The sequence below is a fragment of the Macaca mulatta genome, chromosome 3 (assembly GCF_049350105.2).
Source record: "Macaca mulatta isolate MMU2019108-1 chromosome 3, T2T-MMU8v2.0, whole genome shotgun sequence".
In the NCBI taxonomy this organism is placed as follows: domain Eukaryota; kingdom Metazoa; phylum Chordata; class Mammalia; order Primates; family Cercopithecidae; genus Macaca; species Macaca mulatta.
This window is the reverse complement of record NC_133408.1, coordinates 29387443-29413844: the sequence shown is the minus strand read 5'-3', so window position 1 is coordinate 29413844 and position 26402 is coordinate 29387443. Positions and strand designations below refer to the sequence as shown.

The 26402-nt window shown below is 35.4% G+C and overlaps 1 protein-coding gene across 4 annotated transcripts in view; it reads right to left on the bottom strand.

Moving 5' to 3' along the window:
* The window catches only part of TMPRSS15 (transmembrane serine protease 15), a 133411-nt gene that overhangs the window by 33583 nt on the left and 73426 nt on the right, over positions 1-26402 (bottom strand). For all 4 annotated transcript variants that reach the window (XM_077997928.1, XM_077997930.1, XM_077997929.1 and 1 more), the window contains 3 exons: positions 24552-24692; positions 14192-14302; positions 11987-12119 (listed from right to left, as the gene is read on the bottom strand). In XM_077997928.1, the coding sequence (XP_077854054.1) occupies positions 11987-12119; positions 14192-14302; positions 24552-24692 (385 nt within the window). The remainder of the gene's footprint in view (positions 1-11986; positions 12120-14191; positions 14303-24551; positions 24693-26402) is intronic.

Here is a 26402-nt window from a genome sequence, read left to right as displayed (position 1 = left end):
GCGGGAACCCGGGAGGTGGAGCTTGCAGTGAGCCGAGATCCGGCCACTGCACTCCAGCCCCGGCGACAGAGCGAGACTCCGTCTCAAAAAAAAAAAAAAAAAAAAAAAAAGAGAAAACAAATATAAATGTGTTGTCTTGGGTTATTTAGAGTAGCTGAACAAAATACTCCTTCAAAAATAGTTACAAAATTATCCCATAATTACATTTTTGTACTAAATATTGTTACCAGTAACATAGGAGTAGGGTATAGGGCCATCAGTTCATACAAATACTTTTCCAGATGTCAGTTCCACATGTGAAATTTGGGATTTGTGATGGACTACTTACATTTCAAATCCTGCCAAGTCAAATTCATTCTTTTTCTGACTAAGCACAATTTATTTCTTTGTATGCACAGTAAACAGATTAAAAAGCAGCAGCAGTTTACAACAAACTATTCCTTATTTTAAGAAATCACAAGGCAATAACTATATACTAAAAATCTTCTCGATAGAATAAAAGATTACCCTATGTGAAGTCACCATTTACTTTTGACAGACAAAAATCTCAGAACTACTAAAAAATTGAATTCAGAGGGAATGCATTATATTACATTCTGTAACTTAAGCATGCACCCGATGCTCTTACTGCCTCAGTTTTCTTTTCCTGCAAGGAAATTAGTTGTTGACTTTTAGAGAGGCACTCTGTGAAGATTAAAACTAGACTGTACATTTTCTAAATCTTAAAAATGTTCCAGATTTAGAGATTTAGATAGCTTCATTACACAGTCACATAGCTATTTGAAATCAGAAGTTTAGTATCACATAGAAACACCATATAGCATTACCTTGTTGACACACTAATGCCTCCCGGAAACCTATTTCTAAGCTTTTATTGCCATTTTTATGGGTTATATCACCTCAAAGAACTCGCCTTACTTTAGGAAAACTTTATTCCATGTGAGAAAAGAAGCATATAGATGCAATCATTATTATTTTGGAGGTCATAGATGAAGTATAAAAATATACTCATAGATGAATTCTAGGGAGGAAAAAGGATATCTCAAGAATACTTGCATGGTATTAAATCTTCTGCCTCTCTTCTTAGGCCCTGCCTAGGTTTCTTCTCTTTTGTCTCACTTCTCAGGCTGCATTTTCTGTGATAAGAATTCTTCCCTGGAGCAGGAGCTTAGGCGGGGATGTTTTAAGGCCTTTGGACACACTAAAGCGAAAAAGAATAATAACGCTTGCTGCAAATACTGCAGCTAGGCACTGTAGCTCATTTCACACCCCAAAAGGTTTAAGTCATGAATAGAGCCAGGTGGGATTACCCTGAAAAGGCTTTTGGAGAAGGATGGTCGTTTCTTTTCAGATTGAAGGGAAAGAAGGGGATTGATTGAGCACGACAGAAGGCAGGGGAGACCATTTGTATAGGCAGGGGCTTGATGGATAGAAGATATTCGATGGCACATCATCCCACTAGGAGAGTAAAGGTATGTGGGCAGGTAGGTAAATGCCATTTCTGAACTGGACACATTTAAACTGTAATTATTTAACCATGTATTGCATTTATAGCAATACACCTAGCACACACCTAGCCCTGTGATAGCAAACAGGTAAGTTTAATTGATTTTAGATTTTCTGACTTCCACCCTTAAGAGTTGGTGGCATTTACTCAGAAGTAAAGAAATGTCAATAAAAACAATTATCTTAACCTAATCAATTTCTACTTTTGTGCAAGCTACTGTATTAAGAGCAAGAAGTAAATTGATAGGTTAGTCTCGTAGCTATTCTCTGTTATCTTACAGGTGTAACGGTGTTACAAAGGAAGGAAACTGCTGGTACCGGCTTCCTACCAAAAATATGTCTGAGAGAAGTGATACTTGTAGGAAATTGTCAAAGAGGCAGGCTCTCTTCATGGGCAACATCTTGGAAACCTTGGGCAATGCCAACCACTTTAACATTGTTTCCTTAGCTGCTGTTGCTGTTGGAGCTTCTTCTTTTGTTTGTTTGTTTGTTTGGAGTAGAAGGCATGTGGCACACATATCTACATTTCTTATTAAGTTTTCTCAGTGCATTATCACTTTCTAAGGACCTATGAGTGAAATTTCCTTTAGAATTTAGTGTTGGGCAAAACTTGTCATCCCTGTGTAACTGTTAGCATTTATCTTATTTCATCAGGAAAATTATATGGTTTTTAATGTTTTCCTTTTTGCATGGGTCTCCAGGAATCTCAGACATAAGTGTTAGTAATTACACTGACCTTCCATGTTTTGAATATTTACCTCTTTATTTCTTTGGATCTTATTTTCCTGTAGTATTCTATTAACCTTACTGCATATGTACTTTGTTATATAGACTTCAGTTCCTTTTTGGAAAAGAGATAATGGAAGAAAATCATGGAGGAAAAAAGAAAGAACAGAAGCACATGAGGAAAGAAGAAAGAAAATGAGGAAAGGAGAAAGAGGAAGGAAAAATTAAAGGGAGGGAGGAAAAAGGGAATATTATTTCATTGGATTTCATCAATTTTATTCAAAAACTGTTCTTCATCTCATAGAATATGCAGCGTTAATTACAAGTTGAGCAGGTGGAAGCACTTTTTTGAAGAAAACTAGAATGAATAAGGAAGGTTTTGTTACAAACTTCATAGAGCTAAGGTTTTCTCTCCTTACCTATGTCTGTTTTAGAATGTAGAAACCTCCTCTTTTCCAAATAACAAGATCTAAGGAAATGATAAAGGACATTGCCTTGGGGGAAAACATACTCTCTTGTTTTTATATAACAAAGTAAATACCTATACATTACAGATAATTTTTGGCAGATGATTTGTAATTGTGCCAAAACATAAAAGAGATGTTCTCCCTCTTTTGTGTGTGTAATTATATTCTTAGTCATTTCCTGACAACAAAGTCTCTCTTTGGTGACAAAATACATATTAAAAAGTGTAAGCCAAAATAGGAGTGAAAGACAAAGAAGATTCTCCCTGAATGGTGGATTCTCCCTGAATGGTGGCAGTGCAAAGACATTTCATAAAAGTCTCTTGATTCCCAATAAAATGTTTTCAAATACTTAGTAGGAGAAAGGAGGAATAATGTTTTTCCAAGTAAGAAATAATACCAGTCTGTGGGTGGTGAAAACCTTGCTATGGATATTTTTCACTCTGTTGATGATATCCGTCTCATATTTCTGATGTGATTTCATCTGTGCCAGGGTTCGTGGGGGTACGGGGTGGTTCTAACAAAGTCAAAGTACGCTAGGACAAGCTAAGAAATGTCCTGGATTAGGTCAGATAATTCTCAATACGGTATTTAAACCTGGTACCATAGAAAAAAGTTGTTTGATGTGTGTGTGTGTGTGTGTGTGTGTGTGTGTGTATCTTTGTTTTGTTTTTATTACCAGGTGAAATCAAACCGTCAAAGTTTGGGGATGCTTTGCATAACTTCTATGTTGTTTTCTACTGAAATGAGTATATGAAGGATCATGCTTGTCTTGACTACTCTGTCAGAATGACCTCGGGCTTTTAAAGAACTAAGACCTCTGGGTGTCCCTTTAGCCAGGGCCCTTCTCCTCTTTGGAATCCCTGGTAGTTCATGATAACAGGTAGGAGGTTTGTAGTTGGAAAATAAATAATTATATCTTTATTTTTCCTACCTTTAATCTCTTCTTCTGATACAAATGTAGGTGAGTAACCACAAAATTGTTAGCAACATCTAAAATACGGTCACCAAAACAAACTACAGATATGTTCATATCATATTGCAGTTGCTAGATACATATATAAAATATCATTTATGTTCACCTTTGATATTACAGTAGTCATTAGAGCCACCAGTACATCTTATTAAATATGTTAATAAAGAAATATTTATTTCCATGGATTTTAAAATTTTTGATAATTATTTTTAATGTAATAAAGTTCCTTTGTAGTTCTGTGTGTTTTATTTTATATACTTAAGAATACTCTTTTGCGTGTGTAATTATATTCTTACTAATTTCCTGGCAACAAAGTCTCACTTGGGTGACAAAATACATACTAAAAAGTATAAGCCGAAGTAGGAGTGACAGACAAAGAAGATTCTCCAAACTAAGTTTCCCCAGACTGACAAAAGTGCCTATGACACTAAACAAAGGTTCAGAGCACATACCCCAGGTGGTGGTTCTCAACTCTGGAATGCATCTGAATCACCTGTAGGGCTTATTAAATCACAGATTGCTGGGCCTTACTCTAGACTTTTTGGGTTCAGTAGGCCCGAGGCAGGATTCCAGGATTTGAATTTCTATAAATTTATCCCAGGTGGTTCCATGCTGGGATGGAATTTGGTCCTGAAACCACACATTGAGATTCACTGACCTAGACCATTCTGAATCTAAGGGTCTGAGGCTGAGACTAGGTGATCCTCATGTATAACCAGACTGTACCTTTAAGAGCTGATGTAGCTGTTGTATTACAAGTCAGTGGTATACCTAATGTCACTCCTTGCCCAGAGCAGACATAATTATCACTGTGCTTTCCCCCACCCTGCCAGATAGTAAACCTATTAAGTATTAATGTTTAAAAAGTATCAAATTATGGTAGTTTGCTATTAATGATTTGCTCTTTAATTATTTTTAATTAATGCATTTCTAATTTTAAAATGGAGAAAACATCAGAGTTATAATTTGTACTTCAAGTAAATGATGGACTTTGTAGTTAAGTCAATTAAACCAAATTAAAATAAGATTTTTTCCACCATCTTGCCCAAAGCTTTTCTCACTCACCCTACCACAGTAACATAGCTAAGAATGAAAGTACCTTCTGTACTGAAGTTACAAATAAAAAAATGTTAAAAATGTAAAATATTATTTAATTATTTCTGTGTAAAGCTAGCAAATTAAATAAAAATCATCTAAAGCCAAATCTAAAGCCAAAGGTTACTTTTTTTTTTTTTTTTTTTTTTTTTTTTTTTACTGTTCCCATATCTGTGTTGTTGTTTTGCATCCTGAGTTGTAGTAAGTCGAGGTTTTCCCCACATACTTAAAAATTTTGGGACATTGGCAGAAAATATGAACAAGGGCAGAAGCGCTACGTGTCTACCGCCTTCTTAAACGAGGATGAAACACAGGTTCTATTTCCAGTGTTCTGGAACTCAGTGCTAAGTTATGTAAACAAATTCATTGTGGTGGTTACATAAGAATCGAAATGATTATGCTCTATGTTTTTGAAAGGCTTATCGGAAAATGTTTTAATCTCTCCCCCCACTATTTTCAAAACACAGCTGCAAAGGAAGAACCTTGGGGTAATTCCATTTATTAGCATTTAAGAATGTAAGGCTCAACTTGATGTTCCTGATATTTAGGAGGATCTTGGACAGGACTAATATGGGATTTAAAAATTAACACCAATTCCTTATAGGCCATCATCTTAGAACACAAATAACTAACTCCACTTTTGAGATATTAGTATTTCCTAAATTCTGTAAAGTTTTACAGAAATGATTATTTTTTTTCCAGATTTTAATGACTTAGCAGGGTATATCAGCTATATCATTTATATATTGGGTTGTAACAGGGAAATGCTATTTGCTAGGATATATCATTAAAAAAAGCATGACCTTAAGATTTTTTTAACCATTATTGTTGCATCAGTATAAAATGTTTTCTTTCATACTTTGATCAAAGAGATGAAAAAGTTATTCAAGTTACTTTTTACTTATGCATGTAATAAATGGTAGAAAATGAAAATGTTTAATATAAAGAAAGGAAAGGCTAATGAAATAGGCCTCATATGATTTACTAGAATCGGAGGGGAATTGCATTTTGTACCCTATCTGCATAAATAATCTTGAGAGACTACAGTGGCTTTTTAATAAATTGACTACCAAATTACTTTCTACTGCAGCAAACACACATCATTTTAAACTCACTAAGTTTTCTTTCAGTTATCATGCACCAGTCTAGACAAATTCTCATCAAGGATATAACTTTCTTTCAATTACTAGAGCACTGTGGAAACTATTTAATAAGCACAGGCTCAAAGATTAAAGTCTTTGCAGAGATTACTTGATTCATTTCTGAAGAAAGCAAGCACCTGACCTTCATCAAAAATATTGTATCTAAGGCAATGGGATGTACTACTTGTGTTACATACACTAAAAATCTGGTTATTTGTCTCTGTATCTGGTTAAAAGGACTATGATTCACGGGAAATGGGATCAGTGAACTAGAGAGTAAAATCTGGCTGGGGAAAACCATGTAAGTAAATAGAACAGAGCTGTGTGTTATCCACTCAGCTCGGGCCATTTTCTAGAAAACCTTCCTTGACATGCCTTTAATGACTTAAGTTCTGCTACAGCACTTTGCATGTATCACATTATATTGTAATTGTCTGTTTATGTGTCTATCATCACCACATAAGCACAGAAAGCCATGTCTTATTTGTTCATGGAACAGACACAATATCAACACCAGTGCTTAGATTTCTGATCCAGGAATAATAATAATATATTTACATTATATACTGTTAAAATGTAATAAAGATATATGTTCCCTTCCAATGCATTGGAAGGAATGTAAATATAGGAATCAACATTTTGCTGTCACCCAACTAACATGTTTCATTCAAATTCATTGAAAAAACTTCTGTCAAAGTAAAGGGTTGATCATTTCGACCTTTGCGAATAACTCGTCTGAACCCAATACATCCTCCAGGAAACAATGTAGTTAAAATTCACAAACCACAATGGAAAGAACTCCTTTTTTTATAATCATACGCGATCTTTGAAAGGTGATGAATTGAGACACAAATCTCCTGGGCAGGGAAAGTTCAGTCATCCAGGACACTCGGGCGCATCAAATGTGGAAGCGAGGTCAAGTACCCAATCTCTTTAGCTTAATCTTTAGAAACTAAATTCCTGAGTCTAGATAGCAGCTCCCAAGCAATTGAAGCTAACAGCTTCCTAGGACTTCACCCCTTTGAATTCACTATTGAAGTAAAATTAGTGTTTAAAGTAGGAACTTGGAATGAATGCCACTTACCCAGTTCTTTACTTGAAATGAAAATAAAAGATTGTCAGTTTCTGGGTTTTATTGACTCTTTATCAAAAATCATTGTTTCTCCTACAACTTGCCTTCTTCCAAGACTTTATTTCTGAAAGCTCCCCATGTTGAAAGAGTTTTTGTTAAAGTTTACAAGTAGAATAAAAAGAATTACACACACACACACACACACACACATTTGAAGTACAGGAAGACTGACTAATATGCATAAACCAAATAGATTTTTAATATATGCTATTTATAGAAAATATGCTCAATAAAAGTAGGAATAGAAAGAAATTACAAAAGAATGTGGTTTAACCCATTTTATAAAAAGTTTAAAAGTACATATATGAACAAAGATCTAGAAAACTAGACACTGAGTTTTTTTTTTTTTTTAAGTTCTGGGACACATGTGCAGAAAGTACAGATTCGTTACATAGGTATACATGTGCCATGGTAGTTTGCTACACCCAACAACATATCATCTACATTAGATATTTCTCCTAATGCTATCCCTCCCCTAGTCCCCCACCCACAAAGAGGCCCTGGTGTGTGATGTTCCCCTCCCTGTGTCCATGTGTTCTCATTGTTCAACTCTCACTTATGAGTGAGAATATACAGTGTTTGGTTTTGTGTTCCTGTGTTAGTTTGCTGAGAATGATGGTTTCCAGCTTCATCCATGTGCCTGTAAAGGATATGAACTTTCTTTTTTTATTGCTGCATAGTATTCCATGGTGTATATGTGCTACATTTTCTTTATCCAGTCTATCATTGATGAGCATCTGGGTTGGTTCCAAGTCTTTGCTATCGTGAACAGTGCTGCAATAAACATACGTGTGCATGTGTCTTTATAGTAGGATGATTTATAATCCTTTGGGTATATACCCAGTAATGGAATTGCTGGGTCAAATGGTATTTCTGGTCTAGATTCTTGGGGAATCGTCACACAGTCTTCCACAATGCTGGGAAAACTGGCTAGCCATATGCAGAAAACTGAGACTGGACCCCTTCCTTACATCTTATACAAAAATTAACTCAAGATGGATTAAGGAGTTAAACATAAGACCTAAAACCATAAAAACCCTAGGAGAAAACCTAGGCAATACCATTCAGGACATAGGCATGGGCAAAGACTTCATGACTAAAACACCAAAAGCAATGGCAACAAAGCCAAAATTGACAAATGGGATGTAATTAAACTAAAGATCTTCTGCACAGTGAAAGAAACTATCATTAGAGTGAACAGGCAACCTACAGAATGGGAGAAAATTTTTGCAATCTATCCATCTGACAAAGGGCTAATATCCAGTATCTACAAAGAACTTAAACAAATTTACAAGAAAAAAACAACCCCATCAACAAGTGGGTGAAGGATGTAAACAGACACTTTTCAGAAGAAGACATTTATGCAGCCAACAAATATATGAAAAAAAGCTCATCTTCACTGGTCACTAGAGAAATACAAATCAAAACCACAATGAGATACCATCTCACGCCAGTTAGAATGGTGATCATTAAAAAGTCAGGAAACAGGCCGGGCGCGGTGGCTCACGCCTGTAATCCCAGCACTTTGGGAGGCCGAGGCGGGCGGATCACAAGGTCAGGAGATCGAGACCACGGTGAAACCCCGTCTCTACTAAAAATACAAAAAATTAGCCGGGCGCGGTTGTGGGCGCCTGTAGTCCCAGCTACTCGGGAGGCTGAGGCAGGAGAATGGCGTGAACCCGGGAGGCGGAGCTTGCAGTGAGCTGAGATCGCGCCACTGCACTCCAGCCTGGGCGACAGAGCGAGACTCCGTCTCAAAAAATAAATAAATAAATAAATAAAAAGTCAGGAAACAACAGACGCTGGAGAGGATGTGGAGTAAAAGGAACGCTTTTACACTGTTGATGGGAGTGTAAATTAGTTCAACTAAATTGATTATTTATATAATGAATAATGAAATTCATTTCCTCTCTTTGCTCTTGATAGGAATTGCGTTCCTGATGAGGCTGACATCACCTGGATGAGGCCTGAAGCCGGGAAGTTTCCATTCTAAATGCAAAGCATTTGGAAACATAACAGGAACTGGAAGCTCTCGGTCCAACTGTTAGAAGCTAACTTAGGTATAGAAGGAATGTACCGCAACACAATAAAGATTATATATGACAAAGCCATAGTTATCATTATATTTGCAGGAAAAAGTTGAAATCTTTTCTTCTAAGAGCTAGAACAAGACAAGGATACCTACTCTCACCACTCTTATTCAACATAACCCTGAAAGTCCTAGACAAAGCAATTAGAATAATGAGAGAAATAAAGAGCATCCAAATTGGAAAGAAGGAAGTCAAATTGTCTCTGTTTATAGATGGCACGATCTTATCTATAGAAAAACCTAAATACTCCACCAAAAAAAGGAATTGATCATTGAATTTAGTAAAGTTTCAGGATACAAAATGAACAAAACAAAATCATTACAGTTTCTATACATCAACAACCAACTAGCTGACAAAGAAATCAAGAAAGTAATCCCATTTATAACAACCACAGAAAAATTAAACACCTAGAAATAAATTTAACCAAGGAGGTGAAAGACCTCTTCAAGGAAGACTGTAAAACACTAATGAAAGAAATTGAAAATGACACAAACAAATGAAAAAAACATCCTATACTCATGGACTGGAAGAATTAATATTGTTAAATGCTACCCCATCTCTATCAGATTTAATGCAATCCCTATCAAAACACAAAAGACATTCTTCATAGAAATATTTCAAAAATCCTAAAATTTATATGGAACCACAAAACACACCAAAGAGCCAAAGCAATCCCAAGCAAAAAGAAAAAAACTGGAGACTTCACACTACCACATTTCAAAATATTCTACAAAATTACCGTAACCAAGATAACTGGCATTAAAAACGGAAAACAGACCAATGGAACAGAATAGAGAACAGGATAGAGAACTCTGAAATAAATCTATGTTTACAGCCCACTGATTTTTTTTTTTTTAAAAAAGGCACCAGGAACATTCACTGGGGGGAAAGAACAATCTCTTCAGTAAGTGATGCTGGGAAAACTGGAGAACTCTATGAAGTATGAAACTAGACCCTTATCTCTCACCACATAGAAAAAACATATCAAAATGGATTAAAGAGTTAAATCTAGGACCTAAAATGTTGAAACCACTAGAATAAGACAGTGGGGGAAACACTCCAGGACATCGGTCTGGACAAAGAGTGCTCGAGTAAGCCCGTAAAAGCACAGGCAACCAAAGCCAAAATGGACAAAGGGAATCACATCATGTGAAAAAGCTTCTCCACAGCAAAGGAAATAACTAACGAAGTGAAGAGGCAGTCCACAGAATGGGAGAAAATATCAGCAAACTATCCATTTGACAAGCATTTAATAACCAGAATATATAAAGAGCTCAAACAAATCGACAAGAAAGAAAAACATATATTCTGACTTTAAAAATGGGCAAATTATCTGAATAGACATTTCTCAAAAAAAGACATACAAATAGCCAACAGAATATGAAAAAATGCTCAACATCACGAATTACCAGAGAAATGCAAATCAAAACCACAGTGAGATACCTCTCACCCCTGTTAAAATAGCTTCTATCAAAAGAGAGGCAGTCAGGGATGCTGGCGAAGATGTGGAGGAAGAACTCCCATAGACTGTTGGGGGAAAATATAAATTAGTAGAGCCACTATTCAGAACATCATGGAGGTTTCTTAAAAAACTAAAAATAGAACTACCATGTAATCCTGCATTTCCACCGCTGGGCATATATTCAAAAGAAAGGCAACCAGTATATCAAAGAGGATATCTGCCCTCCCACATTTATTGCAGCACTATTCACAATAGCCAACATTTGGAATCAACCTAAGAGAAAAGCATATGTTTTATAATTAGAAAACTTTTGGCATATGTTTTTATAGATAGGTATATCTATATTTACATGTACATAGAGTGTATAATATAATTTATTGCTTAAGTATTTGGCTCTGATTTTTAAAGACAAAGATTAGTCTAGATTTTAGCATTACAATAATGTATAAAATAGACACGGTTCTTCCCTTTATAGACCTTATAGTTTAATATGACAAACAAACTTTAAATGATACAGTGTTATAAGTTATAAAGATAACCACATGTGAACCAATATGGTTAGTAATCATTAAATCTTCAAAATCATATGTGTTTAAGGATCAGAATGGTGGGTTAGAGTTGACAGGTTGTAAAACGCAAAGTAAGTATGTTATTGCTACTCATTACTTTCATTTTCTACCTAATTACTTTTAAGACTTGATGGGAAGGTAAAAAACGAATATGGCGAAATTACATATTTGATGCAAGCTATTATGGCATTAGACTGGGAGGTATAATACATTTTTGATGAGTTATTAATTGGAATTTTTACTTGCATCATCCTTCCTGAGAATATCCTTCTTTATCTTTCTATCATATAAAATTTATAGAAATACTATTGTAGTGGAAGAGGTTATGTAAAATTTTTAATTTTTAAAATATTTTACAAATTTTGCAAAACCTCTCCCACTACAATAGTACCTCTATAAATTTTCCAAAAAAACTATTGTAAATGTGTTGCAAAGATATAGCAAAATCATATTCTCTGTAGTACCCTTGTGATTATTTATGTATATTATGATATAGCATAAAATGAAATAGTTCATTTTTTTAAAAGTCATCTAAAAATTTTAAAATCATGAGAAATGCTCACATATAAGTATTTTGTATAACAGAGCATATTATATTTTATATAATATTTACTCGTACTTACATTTATACACTATACAAAGGTTACCAACAGTGGTTATTATTTGAAAATAGGGTTAATCAAGATTTTAATTTTCTCCCTTTTGCTAATGTGTATTTTCTAAATTCATAACTTTATGAATTTTAAAGCTCTTGCTAAATCTAATTTGATCATAATAAAAACATTTGAGAATCTTTTAAAAGAGAACTCAGTAGAATTACTTACCCTAGTCCCAGCAGTTGACAAACATCATTTGAAATGTGGGTGGTCCAGTTCTCAGCACAAGCTGTATGCCATAAGCTCTGGATTCTGAACTGCACTAAACCATTGTTGTTCGTTGTGCCATTGAAAAGACGCACTAAAGACACGGAGAGTATAATGGTGGTTACCAGAGACTGAAGGGTGGGGAGAATGGGAAGACATTGCTCAGAGTACAGAGCTTCAGTTAGACAGGAGGAATAAGTTTGTGAGATCTCTTACACAGCACTGTGACTATAGTTAATAATAATGTACTGTATATTTCTAAATTTTGCAAAATTGCAAAATTTCAAATTTTCCCATCATGAAAAACGGTAAGTATTTAAGGTGATGGATAGGTTGATTAGCATAATTCAATCATTCCTCATTCTCTCTCTATATATACACACTTTTTATAGATACATATATACACACATTTTATATATACATATATACACATTCTCTATATATACATTCTCCATACATCCTATATATATATTATATATAATAATATCACGTTGTAAACAATAAATATATAGAATTAAATTTTTTAAATTTACAGCTAATTTTTTAGAAAAATTAACAAAAAAAGATGCATTAAAGAGATTAGATTACACTTGTGGTCATTTTGACCTAAATTGATAAGAGTAGATTACGGCCTCTAAACTAAATGTGCAATGTTCTTAACATCTCAAGTTTAGAGATTGATTGTAGTTTTTCTTAAGAGCATGATGGAAGGTCTAATTTGAAAAATATAAATTTAGCAGATAATTTTGCTCTTTTATGTAACTATAAAAATGGAAAATGCAGAGATATGCAAGTTTATTACAAATCTATACAGCACATAAACAGAAAATAAAGTTATTTGTGAAGAGTATACCTAACAATATATATAAACTTAGCTTCTGAAAGACAGAAACTCAAGTTTAGAGATTACTTTAGGAATTCCCACCCCACCAAAAAGTACTCTTTTCTTTGTACTTGCTTTTATACCATTTGATTTCTATCATCTCATTCATCATTTTACAATCATTTTGAACAGACTTTTAAGACCATTAGTGGCCAGGTACAGACTGGACCAAGTTAAGCGAGTTCATCAAGGGAGGAAAATATCAGTAATTATAGTCTTACCTACAAACACTATGTTGTAATTCTATAAAATAATGCTACATTGTTTACCCTTTTTTCCTATTACGACAACAGTTAAGAGCAGTGACTATAGAATTATACAGACTTAGGTTCAAAAACAGCTATGGCCCTTACTAGGTGTGTGAAATTTGGCAGCCACTTATCATTTCCAAGCCACAGTTTCCTCATGGGTGAACTATAGCTGATTTTTTTTTTTTTCTTTTTTGAGAAGGAGTTTTGCTCTTGTTGCCCAGGCTGGAGTGCAATGGCACGATCTTGGCTCACTGCAACCTCTGCCTCCCGGGTTCAAGCGATTCTCCTGCCTCAGCCTCCTGAGTAGCTGGGATTGCACCCGCCAACATGCCTGGCTAATTGAGCATTTTTAGTAGAGACAGGGTTTCACCATGTTGGTCATGAACTCCTGACCTCAGGTGATCTGCCTGCCTCGGTCTCCCAAATTGCTGGGATTACAGGCGTGAGCCACCACGCCTGGCCAATTATAGCTAATTCTTATTGTAGATTTTTTTGTTTTAACTTATTTACAGTGCATAATGCATAGTATGTAAGTGTTAAAAATTTGCTTAGAAATAAAAAGACATAATAAAAGTATCCATTACTCACAATGTTATTGAGGTCTGGAAGGGGAGCTGGACTGAAAACTCAGCAGGGCAGTGGGAGAAAGTGACTTATAAGTAAGCATACACGTACCTCTGAATGTGGGCAATAAACAGAACACAGTAGCCAATATGCGTGGTGCTAGCCTGCTTGGTTTGGAATGCTGTCTCTGTGGTATTCTAGGCTTCCTATATATGAATATTTGTTGCTCTAGAATTACAGTTAATAAGTGTGGCCAAATTGAAACAAACAATAAACTGAGGCCTGCGTATTAACTTTTTTCCTAACCAGATGGGGACGAGGTGCTAAAATCATCTCAGAGATGAGATGTTCTCATTCCAAAGCATCAAAACAGTCCTAATAAACACACTTATAATCTTTCTTTTACACCATAGAATCCAAAGGCAGAGGCTAAAGTCATAAAAGTATTTTCCTAAAAATAAGGCATACCACAGTCTGCTTCATCGGAGCCATCCTCACAGTGCAGATGACCGTCACAGAGATTTGCCAGTGGAACACACTCTCCATTTTTACATTGAAAATTGTCTTCCATGCATGGCTCTATGGGGAAAGAATGTTTATTGTATAGGATAAAGAAAACACAAATGGATGATTCTGGAGTACAAATCCCATTTGCTCCCCTTTAAACATGAGCCCTTTGCCACAGCACAAGGTGGAGCCAGCTTTGATACTGAGAAACACCATCAACTTGGTTGTTCAGAATGCCTCAGAAATAGCTCCCAAGCTGATGTGCAAGTCGCTTTAAAAGAGTGTGGATGAAACCTCAGACATCTCTTTTGCAGCAAAACTCAGGGAATTTCTAAGAAGTGGCTGAGAGGTCAACTCACCTCTTCCTCATAATTTTGTTAGTATCTCTTCAATAAACAAACTCCTCCCCCTCAAACGAACATACAAGCAACAACCACCGAACTGTTACTCAAGCACAGAGAGGTCCCCTGGCCTCACCATCCAAATGATACTTCCAAACCTTTGTAAGAAAGAACTGTGGAAGTTATCTGTTGGTGGGATCAAAGTTGGATTGGGTTGGAAACAGAGGGCTCAATTAAAAGTTGGTCAGGCAGGAAAGAGTAGTCACAAGGAAACGGAAACTTTGCGGTATCTGTAATGTGAAAAGAAGTTGAGGATAGAGCTCCAAATAATTAAAGCGATGTTGGAGGCATGGGCATGTGCTTGGCACGTGGAGACACAAAAGGTAAATGAAAAGGCTGGGCAAAGAAGAAATTGGGTAGATCTGGAGGCCATTGGTCGTTGTTTCCAGAGTTTGTTGTGCAAAAAGAAGCCTACTGGAAACATTTCTTACTTAGAAGTAGCTGCTGCTGTTTCCTGAGACTGTTTGGTCTTTAAAAGTTTTGTTCTAGGAGAGCCCTCATATCACTGGGAGAGAGAGGTTTGCTTCCCTCTTCTAGCACTTTCTGATTATGGCTTACAAGGTACAGTTATGTGCTGGAAGGAGAGCAGGAACTCCGTGAGGGCCACATGGTTCCCTGACAATGACGATGGTTGTCAGGTGTGGAGAGGTTCAGCGTCTTATGCCCTACATGGCACATGAACAATCATATGGGGAGGCAAAAGCACTTGATAAAAATAAGAAAAGGGAAGCTTGTAGTTTGAAAACTATTAGTGTCTACTAGTCAATACAATAACATTACTATTACACTGCTTTCAAGGAGACTCAATTCAGGTTAATATGATTTCAGAAACAAATTATAGAAGTATCCATGGAGACTTTCTGAATTTATGATGACCAAACATAATGACACTTGAAAGAAATTATTCCTGCTCTTTTAGAATCTAGGTTGTAGACTCACATCTGAGAGTACTGACAAATACCGTTATACTTCTAAAGAGAGGGACTCAGTTTAGCCATACCACACTAATTGAAAAAAAGACCGAAAGTAGTCCAGCAACTATCAATATCCATCAGCTATTTTCAGCTTTTTAATAAAAGGGCATTAGAGTATTTTTCTAAAAAAATATTGAATAGAGTATTTGAGGGGGGGTGTTTTTATGGGGGAAAGTGGAGTGGGGCCATCCAGCAAACCAAGTGTGGGGTTCCCTAAGAGAATCAATTCCTAATTAGGTTGCCTGAAAGAAGCAAGGTCAGCATCTCACTCCCTGGCCAAAAGTTGGCTACACTGCATAACCACAAGGACCAGGCTTTCATGGGACTAGTGCTAGGGGTTTCAGACTTTTAAAAACTCTGACATTAGCATGAAACAGATTTTAAGTAATAATTCTAGGATACACATCAATGTGTGTGTGTGTGTGTGTGTGTGTGTGTAACTAAATTAAAATTTACCTTTACTCTGTTCTATTAATTCCTATCCTATCCTATCCTATCCTACCCTATTCCACCCCATCCCATCCCATCCCATCCCATCCCATCCCATCCCATCCCATCCCATCCCATCTCATCCCATCCCATTATATTCCATAACATTTGCTGGGTAGTGAAATATACAACAAACATAAAATTTGTTGTGTCGTGAAACCCAATAAATCCATTTCACTACCCTGGTTTTTTATAAATGCCAGGATAAACTGAAGTATAGTGAAAAGATTAATGAGACAGTGACATTATTTTCCTGAAGTTTGTGGGCAGATAGCTGTGTAAATAAATATTAGTGATCAATTCCCATGAAATGAAATCAGAAGTTAGAATGTTGGCAAGGTGGACACTGGAAAGGTGGTCAGATGGCAACTGCCTGGCAGAGAAGTCTGGCTCTAGCACAAAAATTGGAGGAATGGAACCTGGGGATTAGGGATTTGGAGCTGAGCAGGGTTATAAGAGATTATTTAGGAGCTGTACTACCCATGTCTACAGTACAGTAGTCCAGGGCTGGTGAAACAATGCTCCAAAGAGCTCACAAGTCTGTTTGACAACAGAGCTAGCATTTGGCCAGAAGTTGGTATTTGCCAAAAGAAAACTACGATGGTAAAAAACAAACAAACAAACAAACTTCCTATCTTCCAACGTTGGAACTATGGGAAGAAGAGGAAAAAAGAGAAGTATAAAATAAAAAAAGACAGTATTTCCACCCTCCTCTGTCTTAAGTTATCAGGCCAACGTCTGTGCCTGAGTTGAGGGATAAAAGAAGCTTTGAATTAGATAATATAAAAGTGTTGACATTATACTTGACTGTTCATTTTAATACTTAAAAGTGAGTGTAAGTTACTCAGATAAAATGATTTAACAGCGGAAGTAACTGAAAACGTGTAGAGATCTGCCTGAAATATCCAGAGACGAAAAAGGAGATTTGAATTAAAATGAAGACAAAAGAATCTTTTGTTTTGCTTATATTGTCATTGAGGTCAGTCATTCTATAAACTGAATATACAATATGCCAGCTGTAATACCCATAAAGCCTGTTTTCTCATGTTCGTATGTCCAGGGCTTAGCAAAGTGTCTGGCACAAAGCAGAGAATAAGTAGATTTTTTAAAACATAAAGTAAATTAATGTATGTTAAAAGATTGATATGCCTCAAAATAAGTATGAAGCTTAGTAATAGAGTCGATGTAATATAAAGCACTTTTTAAAACTATGATTTCAAATAAAGTTTAAAATTTAAGATAATTGGCTGATAGTAATTCTAGTGATTTGAAAAAAATCAATTTTATGAATTATGAAAATATAATTTACTTAGTTAAATTTCAACAGTGGTTAAGACATAAACCCTAAAGAAACCCTAAAGTAATATGATCTTGGTTGAAGGTACAATTTAGCAATTTCTTTTTTTTTTTTTTTTTGAGACAGAGTCTCGCTCTGTCGCCCAGGCTGGAATGCAGTGGCCAGATCTCAGCTCACTGCAAGCTCCGCCTCCCGGGTTTATGCCATTCTCCTGCCTCAGCCTCCCAAGTAGCTGGGACTACAGGGGCCGCCACCTCGCCCTGCTAGTTTTTTGTATTTTTAGTAGAGACGGGGTTTCACGTGTTAGCCAGGATGATCTCAATCTCCTGACCTCATGATCTGCCCGTCTCAGCCTCCCAAAGTGCTGGGATTACAGGCTTGAGCCACCGTGCCTGGCCTAGCCATTTCTTTTAATATTTCTCTGACCTTGGGCAAAGACATTAGTCTTTCTGAGGCTCCGTTTCTTTGACTGTCAACAGAAGTAACTATTACTTTTGTCTTAGGTGTGTCAGGAGAATACATTTTAACAAATAATGAAGTATGCTTATCATAACAATATATATACAGAGAATATGCAGTACATAATATTTTTAACAGTAAAAACAGTAACAGTAAAAAAAAAATATTTTTCACTGATTTTTTTTTTGTTTTTGAGACAGAGTTTTGCTCTTGTTGCCCAGGCTGGAGTGCAATGGTGCCATCTCGGCTCACTGAGACCTCCGCCTCCTGGGTTCAAGTAATTCTCCTGCCTCACCTCCCAAGTAGCTGGGATTACAGGCATGCACCACCACGCCGGGCTAATTTTGTATTTTAGGTGAGACAGGGTTTCTCCATGTTGGTCAGGCTGGTCTCGAACTCCTGTTCTCAGGTAATCCGGCTGCCTCGGCCTCCCAAAGCGCTGGGATTGCAGGCGTGAGCCACCATGCCCGGCCTTTCACTGATATTTTTAAAGTTAACATTCTTACTCCATGTGCTAGTTGTGCTATTTCTCCCTACGAATAATGAAATAAATATGAAAACATAACTAATCCTTTCCTCTTAGGATCTTACAATAATAATCAGAGCTATTTGTAGGCTGTACTTTAAACTTTGAAGAATTCTGTATTTTTTCAACTGAAATCTGAGTTACCTTATTAAGAAAATATTTTTAGAAAGCCGTGGCTAGTTGTTTCTACAAATCTTTATACTATGAGAAAAGTTGGTTACATATCTCAAAATATAATGCTATTACGCAGGTTCTTGAAAATGTAATTAACAATTTGTTTCACAAACATATTTTTAAACCAGATTAGTGAGATGACAAATGGGCAGAGATAATTACAGATTCTAAAGAGAGCATTAATACTTTGACTCTATATTTTATCTTTCAGATATTAATTTTCCTTTAGAAAACAGGAAGCCTTAAATGTAGGCAGAAGTGTTTGTGTTCAGATACTGTGTCTTAAGTTTATATTTTAATAAACCTTATTTAAAAAGTTGACAGCATGAATTACATATCCATGATCAATTATATTAATATACTTACAGAATGTTAGTCACCACTCTTTATTTTTAAATTATCTTACTACATTTTTCATAGCTTATTGAAATCACTATGTAGAGCATGAGTTCTCAATGACAATAATTTAATCACAGATAAATTTACTGATAATTTTACCCTCTTATTAATGTAGCTAGGCAATATTTAATTTGAAAATCACATATGAGTTAAATGGAAACAGACAACTATCTGAATTAAAACTTAATTGATAACATATAAATATCTAAAAAATGTAATTCATTTTTGTGCTCTAGCTGAAGCTGTTAGGGTTATATTCTATGAATCCAGAAAAATAATAACTTGTTTCTATAAGCTGAATGAACTGGATGAAAAAATGCTGAATGGGGAAAATTGCATTGTTACTGAACTGAACAGAGATTTTAAAATCTGAGAAGTATAAATAAGCTCTTTGAAAATTTTCCTTACATGCATAAACTGGATTCTGATTCTTTGCAACATACAATAGTTCAGCTTCATTAAGCAGTCTTTAATCCAACAGTTTAACTCTCTCTGGACTCTGAAATCTTATTTCCAATAGTTTTATGCCCATGGTGAGGGAGAGAAAAAGAAATATTGCTAAGAATTGAATTTCCCCATCTCCTTTTATGGAGTCTCCAGTAGCGTTGCCTCATTTAGTCAACACATGCTTGGTTTAAAACAGAACGAAATTGATCTCTAAGGCACGTGCCACACAATCTGGGGAGGGCTCAAAGCCTCAGCTGCCACCGTAATCAGCTGCCACTTCCACAGTTGCCTGACAAACACTATTGAATTCCATCGTTAAGACTCTTGAGTATCAGAAAAGAGCAATAAGGGGACATTTATAGGAGACAGATCTTCATAAATCTCTATTACATATACTTTATTACAATAGAAATGGAAATGTTAGGAACATAGTACAAAGAAAATAAGATACAAAAATACACTATACAATTGCATTAGATTTCAACTGAATGTCTTGGAAGGTGTCCCTACAATATCTCCAGAAGATAAGTGAAGCAAAAATGATGTTTGATGCCCATTTATACTTTTTTCTAAAAGAACCACCAAAGTAAAGTCCCAGGATGTGTGTCCAATCTCACTTTCCCTTACCAGCTTGATTAGCCTCCACAGCCAAGTCCCTGATTCTGTAATTGCTTTTCAGTCTTTGGGTATAAAAAATAATTTTGATGGAAGCAGATGGTGCTGATGACAACTCAATCATTCCATTACACTTCTCAGCAGCATCTGCCCTATGTCTAGGAGGCAAGTGAAACCACATTCCCCATGTATTTATCATGCAGTGATGGGCATTGAAGACTCCATTCTAGCTTTAATCAAGGGAAGTTTCCCTTAAAAAAAACTTCATACATTACACACTAATGTAACAGTACTAAATGGAATCTAGCTGTAGGCAAAAGAAATATAAAGAATCTATGCACCATAAACTTGGTGTCTCTTTTGCGTTGAGAGAAATAGATTGTGCTCTGTTTTTGAGTTTGATCTTGAATCATAATTGCTTATAATGCTTTTTAAAGTCTTTGATGTTGTGTTTGTTTCATTATAAGAATCTGAGACAGGAAATAAATGAAAAGAAAGAACAGCAGTATCTCAAAGAGATATCTGCTCATCTATGTTTGTTGCAGCGCTATTCTTGATAGCCAAGTTATGCAGTGAACTTGAGTCCATCAACAGATGAAGACAGAGAGAGAATATGATATCTTTGCACAATGGAATATTATGCAGTCATAATAAATAATGAAATTCTGTCATGTGCAATAACATGGAGGAAACTGGAGGATATTATGTTAAGTGAAATAGCCAGGCACAGAAAGACAAATGTTGCATGTTCTCATTCATAGGTGGGAGCTAAATTAATTGCTTTCATGAAGATAGTAAATAGAATGGTGGTCACCGGAGACTGAGAAGGGTACTGGGGAGAGAGGATAAAGAAGGGTTTCAATGGGTACCAAAACAGAGTTGCATAGAATGAATAAGACCTAGTGTTTGGTAACACAAAAAAATGACTATAGTTAACAATAATTTATGGTATATTTCAAAATAACTAGGGAAGACAATTTGGAATGCTCCTAACACTTAGAAATAATAAATGTTTGAAGTGAAGAATATTTCAGTTTCCCAGATTTGATGATTATAAATTATATGCTTGTATTAAAATATTACATATACTCCATAAACATGTGTAATTATTATGAGTCCATAAAACACAATTTAAACAAACTGTAACTTTTGATGAAAGAGATCTGTCTCCATCTTCCTTTTGACAATCCATTTTCCTCTTTTCAAGTCTTTTCTCCCTTCTCATTTTCAATAGGAATTTAAAATAGGAATTTAAAGATCTACCTTTTCTTAAAATTTTGTTTCAAGATGCTTTCACTTTTGCAGATGGTGGAATGTCCTGTGCTGTTAGTCTGTTCTCACGCTGCTAATAAAGACATACCTGAGACTAGGTAATTTATATGAAAAAGGAGAATTAATGGAATTGCAGTTTCATATGGCTGGGGGAGCTTCATAATCACGGTAGAAGACAAAAGACGAGAAAGGCACATCTTACATGGCAGCAGGCAAGACAGAAGATGTGCAGGGAAACTCCTTTTTATAAAACCATCAGATCCCATGAGGCTTATTCACTATCGTGAGAACAGCACAGGAAAGACCCACCCCCACGATTCAGTGACCTGCCACCGGGTCCCTCCCACAACACGTGGGGATTAGTACAATTCAAGGTGAGACCTGTGTGGGGATACAGAGCCAAACCAAATCACCTACAATTATTTCAATTGTTTGGATACCTCAATAAATCTAATCCCCTATCTGTTAGAGCACAGTATTTTTTTTTAAACCTCAATTACTTCAGGTTTTACTATTTATCTCAATTCCTTTAAAAGTGTAACACTTCTTTCAAAAATCCTTTCCTTGACAGAATTCTTGAAAAAAATTTAGGATGGCCTCCAGTAGAATAGTAATAGGCATTAGATAATTACTTGCTCTATTTTATGATACTTTGCAGAAGAGAGTACAGAATTTTACTACATTTAAATACAGCAGTTATTGACCCTTGCATATTTTTTAGTCATGGGATTTTCTCTTTAAAACATGAGAAATATTACTTCAGTATTACTTCATTGTTTTAATATTCATAATTGAGTGAAATATAAAGCTGATCTTATCTTCAACACCTACAGAAATAATTTTATTTATTCTGCTAGAAATTTTCAGAAAAATTTCCCTCTTGAAATTTAAAACTTCACACAGAAAGTTGTATAACACTGATTCCTGCTTATTAATCTTTTTTACTGAAGACGCTAAGGCTTCATGATTTTTCAGGTAATTTTATTCAGATTCAAAAAGTGTATAATTTTTCTTTCATTGTATCTTTCACTATTAGTTTTGATCTGCTTTTTTTTTTTCAATTTCAGGAATGTTTATTATTTGCAAATTTGGCTTGGTGTTTTTTCCTGCATGCCCATTACAGACGCTCATATGTTTCCATCTCTCTTTACTTATTGTTTTTTCATTCTTCATCATGCTTTCCTGCAGCAATTTTTGTGGAAATGTGTGTGTTCTGCACAAGAGGTTCTGAATAATTGTGCAATAGACCAGAAAACTAGGTGGTTCACACTGCTAACAAAGGCCTCTAATTAAGTCAGAAAGATCTGATTATGGCAGAGTTTCACAGAAAATTGCTCTGGCCAAAGATGGCCATCTTCTTCCAAATTTCTTGAAAGGAGACTTTATTGTGACGTCACTTGTGGGAGCCAGTACTGTGCAAAGACTATTCTATCAGGAACCAAACATTATATAATAATTAAAAAAATTAGGGTCATAATTTTACGTATAAAAGTATTGGTGGTAACAGTTTGTGTTTTTCTGTCATCTAAAGTTTGCTATTAACTAATTTACTTTCTATATAACAGTAAGAAAGATTTAGCTTTTTTTTGAACATTACATAACCAGTCTGTTTTATCTCAAGTGTGCTCAATTATTAACTACCAAAATGTCCTCATCTATGTCCATCACCCACTATACTTTAAAAGTATAACTCAAATGTTGAATTAAATTAAAATAATAGGTTCATCACAAAGAGAAGGAAACTGAAATAGCAGATAAAATAATTGGCAAACAAACAAGGTTATAGTATAATCATCAGCAACAAAATAAGAAACAAAATCAGTGATTCAATTCAAGATGACATTTTTAAAATTATGTTGATTAACATTTTCTAAAGCAATGATCAAATTTTCTTCTAAGTTAAATTCTTGCCACACACACACACACACACTCTTATGTAAATACATATCTATTGGTATTTGCATCTCAATGCATTTTCTTCTTTACCTAACAAAATCATGTCATTTTCCATACTTATTCTTTTTAGTGTACTGCATGATAAGATAAATTATAATTTTGTGTAGATCTCAAAGTGTTTACTAATTATTTTTTATTGATCCATCTCACTGTTGCTTGTAAGTAAACAGAGTGGCTTCTAAAAGCAGTCACAAAATCCAGATTAATCGATTGAGCTACCACTTACTTCTATCTAAGTAGCATGGATAATACCAGTTGTGGCTCATTTTCAGGCCAGATGATAGATCCCTTAATTCTTTGCCATAAAGATTAAAGCAGGCAGCTTTCTGGGATGGTGTCAAAAGTCCTGGCCAGTTGTGAGTGGAGGAACAAAGATAAACATAACCTAATAGTAGCTGGATTTTGTATTGGATAATAGGCCAGATGAAGACAAACTATCCAATCCTATCTTTTTTCTAGATATTCAAGTGTAAGACATCAATTCCACAAATACTTCTCTTCCTACGGAAGAGAAAGAGAGATGTAGGAAGTAGCATTTATCCTGTGTTTCTAACATATTTGCACCTGGAAAGAACCACTGAGTTGTTGGGCAGTTCTATGAGACAAATCATAGTCCAAGGGGAGTATCCAGTTGCAAAATTTCTTTGCAGATTGCCAAATGCAAATATATGCAAATACTAGATATATAAATATATATCCATATTCATATATATCCATATATATATGCACATATACATATATCCATGATGAACATGCCACTATTTTGTTTGCTCTTGTTTATTATTTTATGGATATAATAAAACACCCAGTGTCGGAGGGTTGGGCATGCCAGCAAATAGCATTAAATTCCTACACTGCAGTGCTTTACTCCGGTTGTCTCCAATAACTTAATGATGTTAATTATTTAATTGAATGTTGTTGGCATGCCAACAGCTCTCTTGCCTGTTTCCTTCTTTGCTCTCTGAAAATGTTCTTGACATGGGAAACATGACAGTCTTCCTTCCTTACAGGGCTAAGTATCCTACTTTTAACATTTAACATGGCCCTCTTCAGTGAACAAAATTCAACACTCCTTACACATCAGAGAGGTCCAAGTAAGTCTGCTAAAAACTTTTGTGGCTTCCTACTTTGAACAAACTTAGGTAATGGTAATACAGATGTAAAGGAGGAAAGATAATCTTCATTAAGATGAGGAAGAATGAGTGTCACAGAAGGAAAGCATTAAAATCATGATTTTGGCCTTGAAATTCTGTATACCTTTGCTGTTTTGCTCCAAAAGTTATGACACAATGTGTGATTTATGATCTCTTACCTGGAATCCCCAAGTGATAGCCAGTAGTGAAGTTTGCTTTAAACCCTCCTCTCGCCAACACATCGTTAGTGATGAGAAGCACAGTCATTCTATTGGTGGTAGAGAACACATCCTTTACTGGACCAGGCCCTGTGTACACAGCTGTTCCAAAGGAAAACGAGACAATCAGTGAGATGATCCTTTGGATCTAGAAGGAAATGTACCCCACATCTCAGTTCCATCTGCCGGACATAGGGCTACATGCTACATGGCTCGCTCATAGAGCAGCCATAAGTAAATGAACGCACACATTCTTTTACATTTTGAACACTCTTCAAAAAAGCCAACTTCTCTTTAAACTTTTTTGATATTACTTGAGGTTTGTGCAGCTCTATAATGTAATGATGAATTACTTATAATATATCTGACTTAGTACCACTGCTATTCAAAGCTCATGTTATCCCAGATAAATGACTACTAATAAAGACCTTTATAAAACAACGGAGTTTATAGTCACCTTTAGTAAATTGTTAACTAAACATATTCAGTATTTTTTGTGTGTTGAATCATAAACCTAATCTGAAGGATGGATTGTTTAGAGATTGAGAATATTAACTGCATGGTGGCTTTTAAACATTTTCCCCTTAATCCCTCGGCTTTGGGGATTTCATAAACAATAAAACATTCTTTACTATATTTCAGCTAATTAAAAACTACATTTATTTTAAAAAGTTTTATATACTGGAAGCCCTGAAAGTGATTCAGTTTCAAAAGACCTTCCTGCCTACAAATTTTAAAACAATAACTCAGAGATCTTTCTGGAATTCTTATTTACTTTTCAATGATTTGTTTAACTATTAACAGGTGAATTGACACATTTTATATTTTTTAGATGATGATAAGTCTGAAATTTTTATTTGAAGAATAATTTGATCTAAAATGGGAATACTATTTAAGATTTTTTATATGTGCATAAAAGAACCAAATTTCAGATTCCTCAGTTCTTTCCAACCTTCTAATCACAACAAAATTTTCTTTATTTGTTCTATGTGTGACTCCCAAAATCCTGGGCTCCCAAAAACCCAGGAAGCTCACACTCTAGAACTTTGTGAGATTTTGCTGCAGAATTCTGCATAAGGGCTGACTGATGAAAATGTTGGGGAACCCTCCCCACCACACTGTCCCTTGATGCGCTCTAGAAAATGTTCTCTGGAGTTTTCATTGAGTAGTTGCAGCATTCATGTGATTGTACCCTTATTGCATGTCTAATAGATCAGATTTTACTATAAATGATGAATACAAGTCCAAAGCACAGTTAGATACAACACTTTTTTTGGGTGTGGGGGGGTGATAAAACACTTCTTAGTTGTATCATTTCATTCATCAAAATGGATCATTTGAGCATCTTTATTTAATGTGTGACTTATCAAGAGACACCTTTTTCTTAAAAATGACCAGCCTGGCCAACATGGTGAAACCCCGTCTCTACTAAAAACACAAAAAATTAGCCTCCAATCTACTCAGGAGGCTGAGCCAGGAGGATCGCATAAACCCAGGAGACAGAGGTTTCAGTGAGCCGAGATCGCACCACTGCACTCCAGCTTGGGTGACAGAGCGAGACTCCATCTCAACAACAACAACAGCAGCAACAACAAAATGGTGGTAGTTAAATAACATATTAGCTATCATGTGTTTGATAACCTTTTAGTGTGTTAGCATGTATTCTATGGTCTATGGAATACACAAAATTTCCTCTATCATAGTACACTCTAACAGCACAAAAATTTCCTCTACAGTAGTACACTCTCCTTAGGCTTATTTAAAAATAATCGATAAATAAAAAAGAAAAATAAACTTTGGTCAATTTTTGAA